This window comes from Danio aesculapii, chromosome 13 (genome assembly GCF_903798145.1).
Source record: "Danio aesculapii chromosome 13, fDanAes4.1, whole genome shotgun sequence".
Classification (NCBI taxonomy): Eukaryota; Metazoa; Chordata; class Actinopteri; order Cypriniformes; family Danionidae; genus Danio; species Danio aesculapii.
The window spans coordinates 31,248,293-31,270,892 of NC_079447.1; the positions used below are offsets into that span (position 1 = coordinate 31,248,293).

The 22,600-nt window shown below is 39.4% G+C and overlaps 1 protein-coding gene across 1 annotated transcript in view; it reads left to right on the forward strand.

Moving 5' to 3' along the window:
- Window positions 1–20,348, forward strand: part of si:dkey-191g9.5 (rap1 GTPase-GDP dissociation stimulator 1-B) — a 38,270-nt gene extending 17,922 nt beyond the window's left edge. Inside the window, exons 6-14 of the mRNA XM_056471187.1 lie at window positions 2,827–2,952; window positions 3,149–3,292; window positions 5,612–5,743; window positions 5,850–5,984; window positions 7,272–7,397; window positions 14,046–14,185; window positions 14,264–14,390; window positions 16,164–16,292; window positions 16,431–20,348. Coding sequence (XP_056327162.1) covers window positions 2,827–2,952; window positions 3,149–3,292; window positions 5,612–5,743; window positions 5,850–5,984; window positions 7,272–7,397; window positions 14,046–14,185; window positions 14,264–14,390; window positions 16,164–16,292; window positions 16,431–16,558 — 1,187 coding nt within the window. The 3' untranslated portion in view covers window positions 16,559–20,348. The remainder of the gene's footprint in view (window positions 1–2,826; window positions 2,953–3,148; window positions 3,293–5,611; window positions 5,744–5,849; window positions 5,985–7,271; window positions 7,398–14,045; window positions 14,186–14,263; window positions 14,391–16,163; window positions 16,293–16,430) is intronic.
- The last annotated feature ends 2,252 nt before the right edge of the window (window positions 20,349–22,600 follow it).

Here is a 22,600-nt window from a genome sequence, read left to right on the forward strand (position 1 = left end):
AAAATTGAGGCTGTTCTATCCTGGTCAGAACCCACTTCCATTAAGGAGCTCCAGAGGTTTCTTGGGTTTGCTAACTTTTATAGACGGTTTATCAAGGACTACAGCAGGATTACATCACCTCTCACTAATCTCCTCAAGGGTAAACCCAAAGGACTGGAGTGGACCAAAGAAGCAGCCGCAGCCTTCCGCCTTCTTAAGAAGGAGTTCACAAGGGCCCCACTCCTGACTCATCCTGACCCAAATCTTCCTTTCGTGGTGGAAGTGGACGCATCCACCACCGGCGTCGGGGCAGTATTATCTCAACATCATGATACACCGCCCCGACTGCATCCCTGTGCCTATTTCTCTCGGAAGTTGAGCCCGGCGGAGCAGAATTACAGCATAGGAGACAGGGAGCTTCTAGCAATCAAGCTAGCCTTGGAGGAGTGGCGTCACTGGTTGGAGGGAGCCAAACATCCGTTCCAGGTGATCACAGATCACAAAAACCTCCAATACATCAAAGAGGCCAAGAGACTATGTCCACGTCAAGCCAGATGGTCACTTTTCTTCTCACGTTTTGATTTCTCCATTTCCTATCGTCCAGGACCCAAGAATCTAAGAGCAGACGCTCTCTCTCGTTTACACGAGCATCACGATCATGAAGAACTCCCAACGAAGATTCTTCCCGAACACATCTCCATTTGTCCGATCACCTGGAACGCTCCTCCAGTCGTTGCCACTCCGGAAGCCCCTGCTCCGCCGGGATGCCCTCCTCATCGGCAGTTCATACCACCTGAACACCGGGTAGATCTGATCCACTCCTTACATACCTCGCTAGGCACTGGACATCCAGGGATCAACAATACTCTCTCGCTAGTATCCCAACGATTCTGGTGGCCAAACATGGCAAGGGATGTGAGGCAATATGTTCAGGGCTGTAAGGACTGTGCCCAATCCAAGAGCCCACGTCATCTACCCGCTGGAAAGCTCCATCCCTTGCCGATTCCGAACCGTCCCTGGTCACACCTAGGAGTGGACTTTATCACTGACCTCCCTTCGTCAGAAGGTAATACCTGTATTCTAGTCATAGTAGATAGATTCTCAAAGTTTGTCAAACTAATCCCTCTGAAAGGTCTTCCCACAGCCTTTGAAACTGCCGACAATATCTTTAATCAAGTCTTCAGGTCATTTGGTATTCCAGAAGATATTGTGTCGGACAGAGGTCCACAGTTCATCTCACGTCTATGGAAAGCCTTCTTCAAGCTCCTAGGTGTGGCCGTCAGCCTCTCTTCTGGATATCATCCCCAAACCAACGGGCAGACAGAGAGGAAGATTCAGGAGGTGGGACGGTTCCTGAGGACCTTCTGCAGTGGTCACCAGAACTCCTGGAGCCAGTATTTGGGCTGGGCAGAATATGCCCAAAATTCACTGCGGCAACCCTCCACCGGACTCACGCCATTCCAGTGCGTCCTGGGCTTCCAACCACCGCTCTTTCCCTGGGATGGCGAACCATCTGATGTCCCCGCAGTGGATCACTGGTTCCGGGAGAGCGAGAGAGTCTGGGACGAGGCTCATCAACATCTGCAGAGGGCAGTCCGTCGAAGCAAGGTAACCGCCGATAGGAGAAGGTCTGAAGAACCCAGATACACACCCGGACAAAAGGTGTGGCTATCCACCCGGGACATACGCATGCGACTGCCCTCTCGCAAGTTAAGTCCCCGATTTGTTGGTCCCTTCACCATCGTGGAACAGGTTAACCCCGTCACCTACAAACTACAATTACCCTCTCACTACCGTATTCACCCTACATTCCACGTATCACTCCTGAAACCCTATCACGATCCTGTTCTTCCCTCCACAGAGCCTGACCACGAAGAGGAACCCCCTCCTCCACTGCTCCTAGAAGAAGGAGCCGTCTACGCAGTGAAGGAGATCTTGCGTTCCCGACGTCGTGGTGGCCAGTTGGAGTACCTGGTGGACTGGGAAGGGTACGGCCCCGAAGAAAGGACATGGGTTCCCAGAGCTGATATTCTCGATCCTAGTCTCATGGTGGAGTTTCATGAGAGCCACCCTGAGTTCCCAGCGCCTAGAGGCAGAGGGAGACCACCACGGCGTCGGAGGTGTCGGCCCTCAGGAGCGGGCCCTGGGGAGGGGGGTACTGTCATGGATTGGTCAGGCTCTCACGACCCCCACTCACGAAGATCACCATCACCTGACTTCTAATGAGCACACAGCTGCATCACATTCACGAGCACCAGATAAAAGCACAGCACTCCAGTCGCTCATTGTCCGGGCTCGTCTCGACGAAAGCGGACAACTGAGCGACCACTCAGCGTAGTCATCCTCAGCTAAAACAAACGATTTACTTACCTGTTCTCTTTGTATTCCTCCTAGTCTTCCTGGTCCTCCCGAATCGTCCTGTCTTCCAGTCCTTCCAAGTCTGTGTCATCCTCTGTCAGCTATATCTGGTGTGTGCTGTCCATCCTCGTGTATTCCTGTTACCCAGCCACGGAGGAAAAGACCCCAACATCATTCCTGATCCTCCTGGCTATCCTTCATGTGCTCCTTGTTGTCATTTAATAAACACCCTAACGTTTCCTTACCTCTGTCTCCTGTCCGCTTCATAACAAACAACTGACCGTACAATATTTAGTAGTGAGTACATTTCAGGAATGGGCTTATTGCAATGGTGGCAACCACAGCTGAATTCACTGAGTACCATATTTGTAAAAGTCTGGATGCCTAGGTGATTGATTTTATACATCTGTGCCAGTGGATTCAGTGATTTAAAGAGGAGTCCTGAAATTTTTGGTTATATATGATTCTGATGTGTGTCTGCGTGTTCAGATGCTGCACGAGAGGCTCTGACAGAAGTGGATGTGGCAGAGGTTTTGACCCATCAGCTGAAACGGGCTCCAGACGCAGAACGCCGGCATTTGATACTAGAGGTTCTTGGTTCACTGGGAGAAAGTGGTGAGCTCTACATCTAAACCAGGTTCATACGTGGGCTTGGATCATACAACATCATTTGTACAGCATCATTTTGTTGAAATATGATGTCTTAAATATGAGCACTCTTCTGTGGGATGATGATGTCTTAAAGTAGCTACCGATGCTCTTGTGTGCGTCCTTGCATATCCCTCTGCTAATGCATGTTTGTGTCCCTCAGATGCTCTGAAACTGCAGTTTGTGGAGTCAGGCGTACCTGAGGCTCTTTCCGAAATGATTCGAACTCTTCAGGGTGGCTCTGACACACATGACCTCTGCAGCATCAAAGTGGCCTCAAACCTCATAGTGACTCTCCTACTGGGAGGTATGTCTCTCTCCATTACTTCTTTTTCAGTGGAGACTGTTGTAATTAACTCCAGTGCTTTAATTTGAATCCTTTGAATCCATTGTTAGACTATCACCAGTAAAACAATGTCATGGAATACATCATAAGCATAGTGCAAGATGGCGCAGTTCTGTTTTGTTATGCAGTGGAGATGATAATTAGAGAACAACCAACAATTTCCTTAATTTCAAGAGTTCACACTTAGCTGATAATCAATAAAGCGTATTTGGCATGCTGTCCCGGGAGAGAGCCCTGAGCTCGTAATATCCTTGAGCCCGGGGCTCGAGAACTCCCCTGCTTGTCGCCATGTGAGAAGTGTAAACTAGGGTTGTTTTCGGTGATAATTTGGTTTAGTCGATTGGCTATGATATATGTTTTTGGATGGTGGGAGGAAACCGGGGGACCCGGGAGAAACCCACGCGAACACCGGGAGAACATGTGAACTCCGCACAGAAACACCAACCAGCCCGATAGGAGGTTGGACCAACGGTGTTCTTGCTGTGAGGCAACAGTGCTAGCCACTGGGCCACCGTGTCGCCCTATCAGAAAAAGGGGGAGGAAGTAGGGGTGGAAGGGGGGGGGGGGAGCTTCAAGACGAAGATAACTGGAGTGAAAAACTCTGGTTATTTATAATGCTTCTGTAATTATCTAATGGGTCAGATTACGGAGCTAATGAGGAGCCAGCCGTGTTGATCATAAGCACGTGATTCTCTCGAAATTAGTTTATAAATAAACCACACTTTGAGTTTCTGCTAGGTCCTATTTCAAGTTTCTAATAGGAGTAAAAGAGAAAAAAAGTAGGATATTTAAATCCAATGGGAAACATATCTGTTGCCAAACTAGAGAAAGACTGAACCCAAAATGTATAGTGAGAAAAAGAGGTGAAGTGTCATTTTGTTTGGTTTGGTGCTTGTTTCTGCAGCATGGCATGCTGTAAGCTACATGGCAGAGTGAATGCAAATGCTTATCAGAAACATGAAACACAATCAGCTAGCTATTTTCATGTAGGACAATGAGCCCCATCGCACAGGCAAAGCAGTTCCTTAGAGCTGAAAACATTGAAATAGCTAAAATTCAGCTCAGAGGCCTGATCTAAACTTGACTGAAAATCTCTGGAAACAAAATGATGGATAGTCTGTAGAAGAGACTGGAAGTATGGTTGAAAATCACAGCAGATCAGAGTGACAGACTAATGATATCTGTTAGAGACTGATGAAAGACAGTCCTTTGAAAGACCAGTAATGTCTGTGAGATACTAGTGATGTTCAGTAAGAGGCTACTGTTTTCATGTGACACTACCCAGCAGGCACACAATGTCATTAGACGTTAATATTAAGTAAGATTTAAGTTGTGATATCAGGTGACCAAAATTCAATGTATAGCCAGCATCTACGGACAACGTTATTTTGGCGTCCAATAACGAAGTCAAATGACGTTGATATTTGGTTAATTTTAGGTTATGTTGGGAAGTGGGCAAAAATCCAACGTCGAGCCAACATCTTAAACCAACATCATATTGACGTCAAATACGGCAACCAAAATCCAATTCTAGACATCATAGTGGCAACGTCCACACAACTTCATCGTTAGACATTGATATTTGGTTGATTTTAGGTTGGACATGGACGTTGGCCTGACGTTGGGTTATGACGTCAACCCGATTTTCATTTCCAAACAAAATACAACGTCCCACAACGTCATGTTGACATCCTGTGCCTACTGGGTGGTGATGTTCTGTGAGATACTGATGATGTACTGCGAGATGGTAGTGATGTCCTGCGAGATACTAGTGATGTCTATTGAAAGACTAGCAATCTCTGTGAGAGACTAGTGATTTCTTGTGAGAGAGTAGTAATGTCTGAGGGACTAGTGATGACATAAGAGACTAGTCCAGTGGTTGCAGATATGCAAGTAAAAAAAAAACCAAGAGCTTCTACACTTACTACTCATGTTATGCCTGCTAAACCTTCTGAAATGTTTTAGTTATGTTTTGTTTATGTTATGTTATGTTATAGTTATGTTTTAGTTATGTTTTAGTAATGTTTTAGTTATGTTCTTCATGCAAATTTGATTGCTGTGTTTTCCAGAAGATTTTTGTTGAAGTTATTTTGTAAAACAATGTTTTTCTAGCTTGTTAAATAATCCACAACTAAAATTCTATTAAATTTTGAACTACAGAAAAAAATGTATATAGTTAATTGTTCAAATGTATCTCAACTGTATATCATATTTGCTTAATTGAGCAATCATTTATTTAATGCAGATTATTTTTCTAGCTTGATCTGCATTTCATTACAGATGAATCAATGCAGAAGTGTTTTGGAGAGGGGACGGGGATGGTGTATCAGGATGTTCTCGCTTGGCTGCAGTCATCAAACACTGAGCTGCAGCTGTCAGGCGCTCTGGCCATTGCTAATTTTGCCAGAAATGGTAAGCAGATGAATGAACAGTACAGCAGTTTTTTTCAGTTATTGATAAATATTTGGATTCTCACTCACTCAAACTTTATTTCATTAAAAACATTTTTGTTCCTTAGACAGCAACTGCGTGAAGATGCTGGATTTAGGAGTTGTTCCCCGTATTCTGGACCTGCTGGAGCAGCACGTAGCAGAGGGAGACGTCTCTGTGCAGCACGCTGGCCTCAGTGCTCTTCGAAATCTCGCCATTCCAGGTACTACTACTTTTTTAAATGTACACATGTTTGATTTGTGGACTATTATGTTTTATACCAGGGATGCATTTGTTTAATTTAGATTTTGAGAGATTTATTCATTCATTCATTTTCCTTCGGCTTAGTCCCTTATTTAGAACATGCAAACTCCACACGGAAATGCCAACTGACCCATCCAGGACTTGAACCAGCAATGTTCATGCTGTGAGGCCACAGTGCTAACCACTGCCCTATTTTAAGAGATATTATAATTAAAACAGAATTATTTTCTTTGATTGCAAAGCTTATTTTTTTGTGCCACATGATTTTATAATACGTTATTTATGTCATTTTAAAATGCTGATTGGGTGTTCAAGAAACTTTTTTAAACAATGTTAAATAATGTTAGGGTTAAAATTGTAATAGTTTTTCGAAGCTACATTTTTGTGATTATTTGATGAACTAAAAGTGCAAAAGAACAGCATTTACTTGAAATATAAATTTTATTCATTTATTAATTTTCTTTTTGGCTTAGTCCCTTTATTAATCTTGCCACAGCGGAATGAACCGCCAACTTATCCAGCACATGTTTTACGCAGCGAATGCCCTTCCAGCTGCAACCCATCACTGGAAACACCCATACACACTCATACACTGCGGACAATTTAGCCTACCCAATTCACCTGTACCGCATGTCTTTGGACTGTGGGGGAAACCGGAGCACCCGGAGAAAACCCACGTGACCGCAGGGAGAACATGCAAACTCCACACAGAAACACCAACTGACACAGCCGAGGCTCGAACTAGCAACCTTCTTGCTGTGAGGCAACAGCACTATCTACTGTGCCACTGAGTTGCCCATATAAATTTTAGTACATTATAAATGTCTACACTGGAAGCATTTTTTGATCAATTTTAATGCGTTCTTGCTTACTCAAACCAATTCTTTGATTGTTAGTGTAGGGCAGTACAAGAATATTGTCTTCTGCAAATTCTTATTTTGAGAAATATTTTTGAGTGTACTGTAAAGTTCAACATGGGTGATCACCTGCATAGAGTGCAAATTGGTACAAATTCAGGACATTCAGCACAGATGCTACTGTGCAGGTGTTGCCATGGCTTATTAACTAGCCAAACTTCCTTTTTCACCCCACGTCTCCAGAAATAACAAGCAGGTTCACCAGATAAAGTGACATCAAACCAGCAGCAGCCAGTACAGTCCAGACCATTTTTAGCATCTTTATATTTTATATTCGACTTGTCTGTGGTTAGAGCTGTCATATTGCTGTCTTTGTTTTTTGGATTTAGCCTCCAATAAGGTGCGTATGTTGGAGGATGGTGTCTCAGAGAGAATCAGGAAACTCCTGTGCTCTGACATGCCCCCCGTCCAGTTCAAACTGCTGGGAACTTTGCGCATGATGGTGGACGGACAAGGTAATATTTCAGGAAAACTGCATTCTTTGAGTAATTGAGACACTATTAAAGAGCCTATTTTGTAGATTATGCAACAACAGTTATGGTTACAGGTCATGGGTTCAATGGTCACAGAAATGGATTTTATGACCATACCTGCCAAAACTCCCATTTTTCCTGGGGGTCTTCTGTATTTCCTGTATTCCCATCTCCCGCAATTCATTGATTTCGTTATTTCTCCCGGGAAACAACTGTAATTGTATGGCCTAATCTAGCTTCAAAAAAATCCCTTTTTGACCATGTTGTCAAGCTGCCAAATCTTGCATGAAGCTCATCACCTCACAATTGAAATATTCAAATCTCTAAGCATATTTTACCTCAATCTGGCAACATACATTACAACACAGTTGCGCTGTTGATTTCTGCGCAAGTGGTAGATGCGGAATTTGATTGGTGGCAGTAGTTTATGTCAGTAGTAGCAAACCAGGGGAGGTTTTCTGATAGGTGTGGGGTTGTACTACTAGTGAGGTAGCTACCGCCGTCATTTGAATCCCCCATCTCGAAGGAATTCAAGAATTTCTAAGACAAATTTTGGCAGGTATGTACATAACAAGATAATGCACTGCACACTCAACAAACATTTCATTACAGTGGGTACACCTGTTCGGTCACTTAAGGCAAATTTCAGTATGAAAAAAGTCAAATCAGATGGCAGACGTTTGATGTACTAAGCTTGAAGTCACAGCTATACCCTTAAATAGTGTGCTGTTTGAGGGAGCAGCAATTGGTATTTGTGTCTAAAACCACAGTGGATGTTCTGAAGTGCACTCAATCAATGCCACAATGCATTGCAATAATGAGTGTACAACCAATATACACGTAACAGCTAGAGAATGCCCATAATGCACTGTGAGAATTCACTCACTGAATGAGTTTTCATATCTAACCACAAGATGGCATCCACAGTGGAATCTTATGTGTGTTACTTTCTAATAAAATTAATATTCAGTCATTCATTTTCCTTTGGCATAGTCTCTGATTTATGAAAGGTCGACACAGTGAAATGAACCGCCAACCATTCCAGCATATGTTTTATGCAGCGGATGTGTTCAGCCACAACCCAGTATTGGGAAACACCCATACGCTCTCATATTCACACATGCACTCATACACTTCGCCCAATTTAGTTCATCCAATTCACTTATATCACATGTCTTTGGACTGTGGGGAAGCCGGAGCACTCAGAGGACACCCACACCAACACGGGGAGAACATGCAAACTCCACACAGAAATGCCAACTGGCCCAGCCGGCACTCGAACCAGCGACCATCTTGCTGTGAGGCGACAGTGCAAACCACTGAGCAACCGTGGCGCCTCTAAAATGATCATTTAATTGTTAAATGAACATTTGTATGTATGACAGGAATCAAAATACATTGTTTAATTTTTAATAGACAGTGCGCTAGGTGTTAAATAATTATCGCAGGGTCTGACCAAGAATTAAAAGGTCTAATCTGCCTGAGGGATTCATCAAACAGCAAAGCACAAACAAAATGGAATCCTTTCCACTGCACTCAGAACTCCAATTCGCTCACTCAATTTCATTAACTTTAAGTGGACTATTGTAGGGAATAGTAAATAAGGGTGTTACGAATTAAATAAAAAATCCTTAATCAAAAAGAGGTTTAACCAAAACAAAACAAAAATAACAGGGATTAAAAATATAATCCCTGGTGCCCCTGCGCTCTCTCTCCGCAAAATATAAACCAAAACACAACCACTGAGATTTAACAAGAAAATATAATTTTACAGAAATAAGGAGCAAAAATAACATCAGGAGGGGTTCAGCCAAAATAAATGACAATGAACAAAGCTAACTAAATTAGATCAAACTTCCCTAGAAAAGTAAATAACAAAATAAAATACAGAAAACTTCCCTCCCTACTAACAAACACAGGAGAAAACTAAAATAATAAACAGAAGACACCAAACCTCCCTACCATGCTCCAAGCCAGACAGGGAGACAGACAACCGGGTTTCTCCGGTTAGAATTAAAACGTCACATCGGCATCTCACAAAACACCACATAAGAGATATCAGCAACGAACACTCATTTTATCACTTGATCAATAATATCTCCATTGAGATGAAGCGGGGAATCGAGAGAGAGCGGGGAGCCATCGAATCCATGCTCTCGGAAGGTTTAAATACAGCCACCGCCAATCCAAGCGCCAATCATGATCCGATCCAACGTAATACGCTGCACCTGTGAATACTTAGCAAAAAGAGAGAGAGAGAGCGAGAGAGGGAGAGAGGGGGAAAGAAACACCACACACAGGCCTACACTACACTACACTACAACAACTACTCGTAACAACGGGTATATGGGGAATTTCAGATACAGCCTTAATCAAAAAGATCTGATAAAGTTGAAAAATGGGAAGAAATGTGATTTAAGTGACCTTGAGCATGGCATGGTTATACGTGCCAGATATTTTTTGTGTCACTTATAACCATTTCTAGGGTTGATATGTAATGGTCAAAAAAACAAATCCAATCTGTGAGTGCCAGGTCACAAAAATGTGGACAGAAATGCCTTGTCGATGCCAGAGGTCAAAGAAGAATGGACTGATTTTAGTTAATAGAGATCCAACAGTAACTTAAATAGAGATTCCAACTTGTAAAGTGTTTTGGCATCCTTGTAGTACATCGTGGTACAACTTGTACAGCTTGAGTTATATACCACCTGACTGCAAAAATAATCATTTAGGCACTATGTTTAGGTCTAGAATAGCTAGTGTTGCCACAGAAACACATAATTCAAAGTCTGAGGATGTGAAACGCTCTGAGTAGAACACCATGTGTTGTCTTCTTAAAATTACTGCAATTACGAATGGCGTTAACACAGAACATGTCCTTCCCATTATGACCACAGTGTACCCATCTTGTGATGGCTAGTAGAACACGTCATGCCACAGTTCAAATAATCTTAATCTGGTTTATTGAACATGACAGTGAGTTTACTATACTCTAATGACCTCGACAGTCACCAGATGTCAATCTAATAGAGTAACCTTGGGATGTGGTGAACGGGAGCTTTGTATGATTTCCTGCAGCAGCAAGTACATAATGCAATCATGTCAATATAGAGCAAAATGTGTGAGAAATGTTTCCATCACCTTGTTGAGTCTTTGCCACAAAAAAGTAAGGCAGCAGTTAAGCAAGATGAACCAATCTTCATCGCAATACTTCACTTTGGAGCCAATGTTAATCAAGTAATACATCAAATGTAAGGACTGAGTATGGCAGAAATGGTGGAAGCAAAAAAGTAGATTAATCTGCTGGTTGAAGAGGAGGACATAACAAATGGCAGGTTGTAATTTTTAGACAAAAGCTTTGCTAAACTATACAATTACCTGCCAAATGAATATAATGGCTGAAGAATTAACATTTCTCCTCACAGCTTTAAACTGTTGTTCAAATGTGGGGTACATAGAGGCTGTAATTTGCAACCATTCAGTGCAGTGTGTTATTTTAGCGGGAGTCTTTAGACACCTCAGTATACACACAAAAGACCTGCAAGGGCTTTGACACTAAATTACTGTCTGCACTTCAGGGAGAATTTCCCTTAACAAAGGTAATCTGAGTAACTAAACACAGAGGTAAACAAACTTTAAAGGGATAGTTCACCCAAAAATGAAAAATGCACCATAATTTACTCATCCTCAAGGAATCCTTGGTGCATATGAAAACCGTCAGAGTTGTTTTACATTTTATGTTATTCTTCCATGCTCTATAATAGCAGAGGCAATTTTTAAAGCTTCCAAAAGTCCTTGAATCCATGAATCCTTTGTAAAACTAACCTATATGCATGTCTTAAGAAGTGGATCAACATGTTCTTGTAACAATAATATTTCTAACTCTGTCGGCGCAATAGTCTAGTGGTTAGTGAGCCGACATATGGTGCAGTAGCATGTCAGGGTGTCCTGAGTTCGAATCCCGGCTCGAGTATATTTTCCTACCCCTCTCTCTCTCTCCAACTTCGCTTCCTGTCTCAATACTGTCCTGTCTAACAAAGGCAAAAAATAAATCTTTAGTATATATATATATATTTCTAACTCAAATCATTGACATCCATTGGCTGCTGAATGCACTAATACCCAACTTCTTCACTGATGATGTATGACGCATGATTTAAGATGCATTTGTAGAGAAAGACTAAGAGTAAAGCCCCAGTCACATGGGCAGTGACAACAGGAAACAGGATACAGGCATGGCAAGTAACAGGAGACGCAGAAAAAAAGTTAAGAAATCTACTTTATGCAAATGAGAAGTGACTTTCATTAGTGATTACCAGTGGGGGTGAAGTCAACAGAGCAAGTGATTCATTGACTGTAGAGGGGTGACAGTTACTGATGTACTGACTGGAGAGCACTTTTAAATGTTGTTATACCTGTGACAATGACAGTCAAGATCTATTCTATTGTACTTCATTCAGTCAGTACACCTGTACTAACCAATTGCTGAAATGAGCCTGAATAGTTTTGTATAGATATATAGCAATATTTAAGCACTTATTCCTAATTCATTGTCGACGTTAAACACTTCAAGTACCAATTCCCCTTAGATGTTTGTTTTTAGCAGCAAGAAAAAACATCTATAAATAAGAGGGTCAATGTCAATCGACTAGGCTAACTAGTGGGAGCAACCTCTAGCAACCAAACCGTCAGCCACTGGCGACAACAGTGATAAAGCCGTGAGCAGTGAGATTGGGGCTAAATAATAAAATACTGTATAATGCCAACTAGTATGCCAAGCCAACTGGTTTTCTTGTTCAATGTAGTCTTCTGTGATAAACAAACTGCGTGGTAAATGGTTCCTCTGAGGCAAGTCTTTTCACAGAACTTCCGCTATGAATGTAACTTATCTCATGCTTCATTTGCCAAGTCAGAAATCAGCCAAGAAGTCTAGAATATGCATTCGCCAGCCGCCGGAGATCAGTGATTTGAGTTTATAATTAAAAATGTGTAAATATTGTTATTACAAAAACACATTGATCTGCTTCATTAGGCATGTGTTAACCCCCTGGCGACAAATGGGTTATTTTGCGACGAATTTACCCTATACGCTTTTGGAAGTTTAAAAAATTGCTTCTACTCAGCACCATTATACAGCATAGAAGAGCCAGAATAACATTTAAAGGCGAATTATTATGCAAAAATCCCACTTGATAAAACTGTCACGGGTAATAAGATACGGAGAAGGATCCAAAATGCAAGTAAAAGTTTATTTGACACAGTCAAAATAACTAGACAGGACAGGGAAAATGAGTAAGAGAACGAGGGATATAGGGCGGTAGCAACCGGGAAACAGATAGACGAAATCAGGTCCAGCAGCCACTCCTCACAGTCCTGAGCACAGACAGACATACATGAGCAAACACAACGAACTGACAAGGAAACATAGAAACGTTGCCCAGATATAGACACGATAATGAACCTCAGCTGTCGAGCTAATCAAAACAGCTGAGTACCGGCAGGACACGTGACCATAACAAATACACGTGGACAACCAAAACAAAACAAACCCACGTGACAAAACAGACACTCCGGAAAGCGCACAAACCTGCAATCGTGACAAAAACAGTCTGCAGAAAAACTTTGATTGATATTTCCCCCTGTCATCAGAGGGGGAAACCTCCCCCCATTAGTTGACTATTACCATGATGACGATCTCTCCCTCATTAGCATAGGACATTAGTCTTGTTTATGAATCTGCCACTATGCTGACACATTGGGATTTTAAGCACCACCCTTTTTTGAAAAGAGGGCTGGGTGCACAGTCTCATTTTAATTTAAAGTGACAGTCTCCAAATTGGGACAAAGCCTAAAAGGGACAGTTTCAAAGAGTTATGAAACATTATTTGTGGAGTATTTTGAGCTGAACTTCACATACACAGTTTAAGGACATCGGAGACTTTTTACATCTTGTAAAAAGAGGCATAATAGGTCCCCTTTAAAACTATCACGACTGTGTTCGTCTGACAGAAGAAAGTCATTTGCACTGAGGTTACATTAACGTAAGGATGAGCAGATTACTAGGTAATTTTTATTTTTGGGTTAATTATTCCTTTAAACAGCTACCATATTACAGTGCTCATAACTGAGTACACCCCATTTTGCAAATGAATATTACTTTATCAGTAAATATAGGGCATATATTTTGGTGCATTTGAACAAAACAGATTTATTAAACAGATATATTTATTAAAATAATATTTTAGTCACAAAAAATCTTTCGAAGTAGAAAGAGAAAACATTTAAATTTGTGTAAAATATTGGAACAAAATATTATATATTTTTTTCTTTATTTTTCCTCTTTTTAAAATTTGTATCTAATATTTTTCTTTAACATATGGATATAATTTGAGTGTACTAGTTTTTGAACCGTTATCATAAGTTATTTTGTTGGATAAGCTCCAAATTTGGCTTCAGTTCTGACTTCTAATTCCTTCCTATAGAAATTATTAATTTAAATGAGAGATTTCTAAGAGGTGTACCCATATATGCTAAGCACTGTATATCTTTCATATTTGTAATGCATCAAAAAATATTTTTTGCCACATATTCTCATTTCATTTCTACTGTACATTTTTTCCCCTCTTGTAGAGGAAGCAGCTTCAGTTTTAGGGAAGGATGAGGCTTTGTTAGCACGGGTCATGGAGTGGTGCGAGGCTAAAGATCACGCTGGTGTCAGAGGCGAGGCAAACCGCCTTTTAGCGGCTCTAATAAGACATAGCCGAAACCCTGTGAGTTTTAGTCATACATATCATGTTTAACTTTAGTCTTTGGTCCTGTTCAAAAACATGCCTCTCTTGTCTTTAAAGGAAGTTATCCACACTGTCATTAAAGCAGATGGAGTTCAACATCTCATCTCAATGGCAACCAGTGAGCACGTCATCATGCAGAATGAGGCTTTAGTCGCTTTGGCCATTGCCTCTGCAATAGACATTGGTACGTATATATTGGGCTTCCAAATAGTGTACTCTACTCTTGGATGACAAAATAGCTTTATAAAAATCATACACCAGACAGTAGAGTCTGATAGCCTTTGCAATAAATAATAAATTTGTATTGAACTGAACTGGGGTGCGTTTTTGAAAACCATTGTTAGCCAACTAAGGTTGCAAGTTCCATCGTTACAAACATAGTTCATTGATTTGGTGTTTCCCAAATCCTTCATTGCAACAAACAAACCTCTCGAGCTGTAGTTAGAAACATAGATCCTGTTGTGTTCTATTCCCAGTTATCCCCCCTATGCCCTATTCCTTTCAAATGTGCCAACATTTAAACTTGGTATGATTTAAGAAAAAAAAAAAAAAACATTAAAGTCATCATCTTAGGTGTAATTTGCTTTCAAAGTATTTTTACAGTTCAGTTTTAGTGATCTTTATAGTGACAATTGTGATCTATTCACAGTCCACTTTGAAATCATTTATGCCATTTTGAATGCAGTCATGGCTCATAATGAAAGCTATATGTGACCTATTATTTAAAAGCTATAGGTGAACTATTATAATTATTATTATTGTTGTTAAGTAGGATTTAAAAAAATTTCTTAATAAATAGCCTACTGTAAATTACAACTATTAATGATTTAAATGTCGGTGCCAATGGCGTAGTGGAAAAGTGCACCGACACATGCACTCCGGTGTTCGCGGCGACCCGGGTTCGATTCCCGCCTCGTGGTCCTATGCCGATCCTTCCCCTCTCTCTGCTCCCCACACTTTCCTGTCAATTCTCTCTACTGTCCTGTCCAAATAAAGGTGAAAACCCCTAAAAAATAATTATAAAAAAAAATGATTTAAATGATTTATATATGAGATTACATAATAGCTAAGTGGTTTTATTTTTTATAATAGAATATGGAATATTCTCAAATAATATTTGTAAAGGAAACATAGGCCCTATATGTGGCGTTTACTTATATTTCAATTAATATGGAAAACAATTGCATATTTTTTACTAAAACTAATATTGGATTTTTTGCAGAATCAGATCTGCGACAAAGCAACTACAGTTTTGGAAAACACTCGTCTTTGGGTTCTTTTCGCAAACGATGCATAATACTATGATAGTTAAGCCGCGAGTTAGGTCGTTGTTTGGGAAAGGCACCCCTGGATGATCATTGAAGATTGTACTAACTAGAACTAGAAAAGCATGTTATTAGTATATCACTACTAACTTCTTTTAAAACTGAACAAAACATAACCATGAGTTTATTACACAGGTGAATCAAGTTCAGTAGTTCACATAATGGCCATCAGTGTCGTTAGTAACAGCGATTTTTCAATTGTCAAATTGAATTGTCAAAGTGAATTGCCAAAAATCATTAGAATATCATTTAAAGATCATGACCCACTAAGATATTTTGTACATTTCCAACTCTAAAAATATCAAAACTCAATATTTAATTTGAAATATGCACTACTTAGAGTATGCAGTACCTTTTTGTATCCTCAGATTCCAGATTTTCAAATTGTACTGATATTGTAAGTTTCAGTTTCCAAAAATTGACTGTTATTGCAGGTTTTGTGTGTCCAGGTTTGCATATAGCCACAAGAACAGAACATGAAAAACTTGACATTATACTTAAAGTTATACTGATTACATTCTACTTTTGAATTTTACTGAAAGATTTGTTAACAAACTTCATATTTCTGCTTTAAGCACTACCAAATGTTATATAAAAGAAATATTGCTCCTGCCATTTTCTCTTCTGTGCAGAGGCAGTTCAAGAACCATTTCGAGATGCAGACCTCCTTCCCACCTTGCAAAAGATGCTAGATGACCTTGACGTGGCTGTGGAGGTCAAATTCAGTGCTTTAGGCCTGATCTGCAGTCTTGTCAACTCCAGTCAGTACTGCAAAATGAGTTGAACACAGTTTCAGATATCTCTATTAGATGTTCAACTAATTACAAGGTTCTGTGAATATAAAAAAAACCCTGAACTAAATTATAACCTTCTAATTACATTTTCTTTGTCTCCTTTAGGCATACTAAGGGAGCAGATAACATCTCTAAACCTGAGGGACACCCTGTCCAAACTGTCCAATCACACCAGCACAAAGCTGGCAAAGCAGGCCGACACGGTGATGGCTGTTCTTTCGGAGACCGCCTAGACTGACACGTCTTGCATAGTAATAATCCAGACACACATACAGAAATCCTTGTGTGGATATTTTCTGACAACTAATTCCCAAAAGGAAAGTAAAACACTCACACAGTTACCCCTTCTAGCTTGGCATGTAGTCAGACCAAAGCAATATAAATATACACTCACAACTCTGGAGAAAGATGGTGCGATTTCTTCATCTAAAGTAGGAAGAAGTCAGCTTGTCCATGATTATTTGTTGTCAGCTGTCCCAGGAACAGGACGACACGGGAGACAGACCATCCATCAGATATCAGTAATGAACCTGCTGGCATCCCAAACAAAAACAGCTGTATAAATTCATGAAGAGTGTTCTGTGGCAAATAACTTAGTAAATAACCACATACAAACACGTGCTGTTCTCCATAGACTTCCATTGTTAGAGCACTAGATCTAGCAGAGCTGCAGTGTCTGTGTATGAACTTGCTGTTTGTCAATGGAAATTACTAACAACTATTTAATTTTTATCTTGCTTACCAATGTACTGCACTGCTCTTAAAGGCATAGTTTACCCCTATAAACAAACACTTGGAGTTAATTTACTCACCCCAAGACCATCCAGGAGCCTTTTCCCCTGTACAACAGTGAAGAGTCTTAGCTGAAATAATGGTCCTTGGTATTTCATAAAATACAATTCAGTAATTACTGTGACGATAGAGGCGAAACAAATACATTTGTGCCTCATGATGATATTTTGAGATCTTGTGAAGTGAAACAACCAGTTTGTACAAGAAAATGAAAGCATTCTTTACAACAGAGGTACTATTTTGTTTCACCTGAATATGTTTTTTTTACTTTCAAAGTGCTGCTAGTCATTGGTTTGCATTTTTCAGCTAAATACATTTCATGTTCTACTAAAGAAAAAATATCTCCTACATCGTGGATGGACTGAGTGAGTTAATTAATTATTTTTTTTTATTGATGAACTGTCTGTTTAAGCCCCATTCACACTTATATGATAACCATAAAGATAACTATTTACCCATCAAGCATTTCTTGTTTTTAAAAGATGTCTAATAGACGTCTAAACATAGTCATCTTGGCTAAAACAAGGCTAAATTTGGGCTGTCAGTGAAAGTCTAATAGACGTTTAAGAATAGGCCAAAACTAGACTAGTCATCAAATAAACAGAAATGAATGACTACACATATATAATCTGTCTATTTGATGACTAGTCTAGTTTTGGGCTATTTTTAGATGCTGTGTTAGCATGTCAACAAGCACAACAATTAATGGGAAAGGTGTATTTGAGACTATATTTGCATATGTGATGCAATGGTCCATTGGAATTTAAGCATACAAGCAAACATGATGTTTATTCTAATAATAATTATTATAATAATAATTCCAGACATTTATATAGCGCTTTTCTAGACACTCAAAGCGCTTTACACATTGGGTGGAATCTCCTCATCCAGCACCAGTGTGCAGCATCCACCTGGATGATGCGACAGCAGCCATATTGCGCCAGACCGCACACCAGCTGATAGGTGGAGAGGAGACAGAGTGATGGAGCCAATTATATAATAGGTTACTAGGCCATGATGGATGGAGGCCAGTCTGCAAATTTGGCCATAAACCCCTACTTTACATCCTGGGATTTTTAATGACCACAGAGAGTCAGGACCAGGATGGTTTAACATCTCATCCGAAAGATGGCACTTGCTGAGCAGAATAGAGTCCCCTTCACTATACTGGGGCATTAGACTGCAGGTTGAGCACCCCGTGCTGTTCTAACTAACACTACTTCCGGCAGCAACCTACAGTAGCTTTCCCATGTGGTCTCCCATCCAGGTACTGACAAGGTGCAACCCTGCTTAGCTTCAGTGGGCGACCATGTGAGAGTTGCAGAGAGCTAGCTGCCGGCTAGAAGAATACCTTAACAGTATTAGCTTGTATGTATGGAAATAATAGACTGCTTGTCTATGAATACCAAACAAAAAACTAACTATGCCTATTGACATGATACCCGCTTAATAAATGGAATACTTCTTTACTATAATATATATTATTCTGAGAAAAACAGTATGCTAAATGCTGACCTAAAAAAAGTGTACATTTTGTGGAAATTTCCTATTCCATGAGACCACGAGTTGGGATCTTTGAATAACAGTGAAGTGACACAAGAATTGTAGGAAGATCTTGTGACTGGAACATGGTGGAGGTAGTATGTCTGATTTTATTCATACTACCCATATTCCTATTATACAGAACATGCTTTTTTTAACGGCCATGAAGCAAGTTTAGATTCAAATATAGCATCTACCCAAGACGGTATGTGATTTTGAATGCACTGGATCAGTATTCTACTTAAAGACTTGTGGTACTGATCACCTTCCAAAGGTCCCATGAAGTTTTTTAGATGTTAGTATCAGTATTGTTCATTTTTAAGATATCTACAAGCTAGTGTGCTCAAAAACACACAAAAAGTTGCATTTAGAAGATCTAAAAACGATATCCACATGTAAAGCTTATGGTTTGTCACTTCCGCCTAAATGGATCAATAGTTTTATTCACGTCAACGCATACTACAATTTCTTATTACATCATAACCAATCAAATGTTCTCTAGTATCTGACATGCCCCGCCTCTTTCAAGATGCTTTTCATTTGCGTTTTATGTGATTCACTTGAACTCAACCACTCTCACTGGCAGGGCAGTGATAAAACACCATTGGCTCTTTTTAAAAAAGGGAGGAGCTACACTATGTCCCACTCTCTTTTCGTGGTCTGGCTGAGATTAGGTCAAACATCGAATAAAAATACACATTTCAAAGCACTTCACGGGACATTTAAATGCTTACACATCAAAACAGGAAGGACTTTGATTGGCTGTCAGTAGTTTAGGTTGATTATCTGGTGGAAAACAAATTAATTCCATTAATGATTTAAACTATATAATTCATCCGTGTAGTTATAGTCATTATAGGACTGGCAATTAGAATGTTTAGAACTATATATTTATCATATTTGGTGTGAACGAGCCTTGAAAATGAGTGGTGCAATATTTGTCTTGTGAATTCTTTTATCGGTGTATGTTAACCCTGCTCAACTCAACTTTATATCTAATATTGAATGGTTAAAAAAAAGAGTCTGTCTATTGTAATGTCTATTTTCATATCATAGCTGGCCTTACTACTTTAGTTTTCTGGTGTAGGGCTTTTTACTGCAGATTCTTTGATCATGTTGATCATTTATTTCTAGCTAGCAATGAGCACAAAACTGAATCTCCATATCATGAAAGCAATAGCCAGAAACATATCAAGTTCTTGAGCTTCCTAAGTTAAAAGAAACAAAAAAGCAATCATCACTGATACCTCTAGCAGTGTTGTCTAAATGCTGTTGTCGTATTTGCATCTTTGTTTTAATGTTTTAAACCACTTATTTGCTCAGTATCTGTCAAGGTCAGGCTTCAGACGATCGAGCAATTTAGTGTCTACTGTGTCAGCGGGAGTAATGTTTTAAAGTGTGTTTATGAGTGTGTGGATATTTTCATAGAGACAAATGGCCGAGGCCAACGACAGACTCTTCAGATTTAACAAGCCGAATGTGTGAGGTGATTAGAAGGCTTCATGCAGCACCCAAGACCACCAGGCTTTTCACAGCTTGACAAATAGCACAATCGCCATCCGTCCTTCATAGCTGCTGCGCTAATGGGTGTCGATTACATTTTGAAATAAATAGACTATTTTTGTGTGTACAGTGTACGGTTTACCAGAACAGCTTGTTTCTGGCAATAAAGTGGAATACAGCAAAGAATGCCTTTGTGTGTCTGTGTTGTATTAGTAACCACTCATCCATCCGTTTATCAATCAATCCAGTTGAAGTCACAATTGTTAGCCCTCATATGAAATTCTAATTCTTTGTAAGAATTTGATTCCCAAGTGCTGTTTAATGGAGAAAAGATTTTAACACCTTTAAAACATAATAGTTTTAAAGATCAATTTATTATATTTATTTTGTCTTTGCCATGATGACAGTATATGGTTCTACTTAATTTGCAAGATATTAGTATTCCGCTTAAAGTGCAATTTAAAGGCTTAACTGGGCAAGATAGATTAATTTAGGCAAGTTAACGGACAGCAGTGGTTTGTTCAGGAGCCAGTCCTGTTTAATAAGGGTAATACAAATCTTTATTGACCTTAAAAATGGTATTAAAAATGCTTTGATTCAAGCCAAACCAAAAGAAATAATACTTTATCCATAAAAAATATAGAAGATACTATGTACTATGAAAAATAGTCCTCTAAACATCACTTGAGAAATATAGGAACTGCACAGGAGAACTAATCATTTTATCTTATATGTACCAATCTGTTTCTTGTATTTTACTGTTCTTTGCATTAAGCATATTAGTACATATAAGTCAAATTAAACGAAACATTTAGAAGATAGTTGCTCAAAAGACACTTGGATAATCTAAATGCCACTAAATGCTTATTCTAACTTCCACCAATTTGTTTTTGATGACATAACTCAGACATCATATCCAAGAATGCCTTTTAGAATCGGAAGTGTCTTGCCCGTACACTAGTAGATTAGGCCTGTCACAATATCTATTTTTTGTTGTACGATACATTGCACCAAATATATTGTGATAAACAATATTATTGTCATTTTAAGCCCATCTTATACCACTCAATATATACTGCCAGAATGACTACATAATATCACATCACAATGCAAATACACTCTTCCAAAGAACACAATATTCTATTCTTATTTTATTTATTTATTTTAATTATTTTAAATAAATATTGTTTTCAATTATAGTCATTTTACCAATTTTATAATTAAGTATTGAAATCAGAATGTGAAAGCACATATTCAAAATAAACAATATCTGGTACCAGATTTATGTTCAGTTGTCAGACACCCGCATGAAAATATCCTAAAGTAATTTATAGCAAATACTATAGTGTTTTTTAACCATACTGACACAGACACCTCCAATGAAGATAGAGATGTTGCTAGAATTGTTTTTTTATGTGGCGATATATATTGCTTCACCAAAAATTACTGAGGTCATGTCCATGTGTTGTGCGATAAATCAATATATTGATCATTGTGACAGGCCTATAGTAGATATATAATAATATTAATTTGCCAGGAATCAGTTGCATTAATGAAGGAACATAATATTAAAAAACATTATGAAACAAAACATCAGGCCTTCAGCTCTTACACTGGTGCCAAACGAGATCAAAAAGTAAAACAATTAGCAGCTGCTCTCTCAGCTCAACAACAGCAGTTTTTTCATGCTAATAAAGTGCAAGAAAATTCTATGCTGGCTAGTTATGAGGTAGCTCAGCTAATCGCACAGCACAGGAAACCCTTCACTGAAGGAGAATTTATAAAGGAGTGTCTGATGAGTGTTGCAATTGTAAGAAGATTCAAGATTTAAAAAATGTAAGTCTTTCTAGAAACACAGCTGGACAACGAATTAAAATAATGCCATAACACACACACACACACACACACACACACACACACACACACACATTGTGTGTATGGATGTTTCCCAGTGATAGGTTGCAGCTGGAAGGGCATCCGCTGCGTAAAACATATGCTGGATAAGTTGGTGATTCATTCCGCTGTGGCAACCTCAGATTAATAAAGGGACTAAGCCGAAAAGAAAATCAATGCATAAATGAATGATTGATTGTGTCACCTTTAGTGACCTTATAAACCAGCCAAGTAAGGTTCAAAAAGCAGAAGTCTTCTACATCACCACTAGAAGGAGACAAAAATGCAGCACAGCGTTTTCCAGTGGCCTTATTGAGCAAATCTTCATTATCTAAATGAATGCTGGGAAATCAATTCGGTAATGGTTCCTGTCTAATTTCATCACAGCTACCAAATCTACAATCCAACAAATTGTCATTCATGGTAATCTAATATGTTAATTAACTTGTGTAATAAAGCCTAGAGATCCAGTTAGTGGTTAACTTCCTTATAAACAGTTTTTAGGCTCAAATGAATATCAAAAACATTCAGGTAGCCTTTTTTTA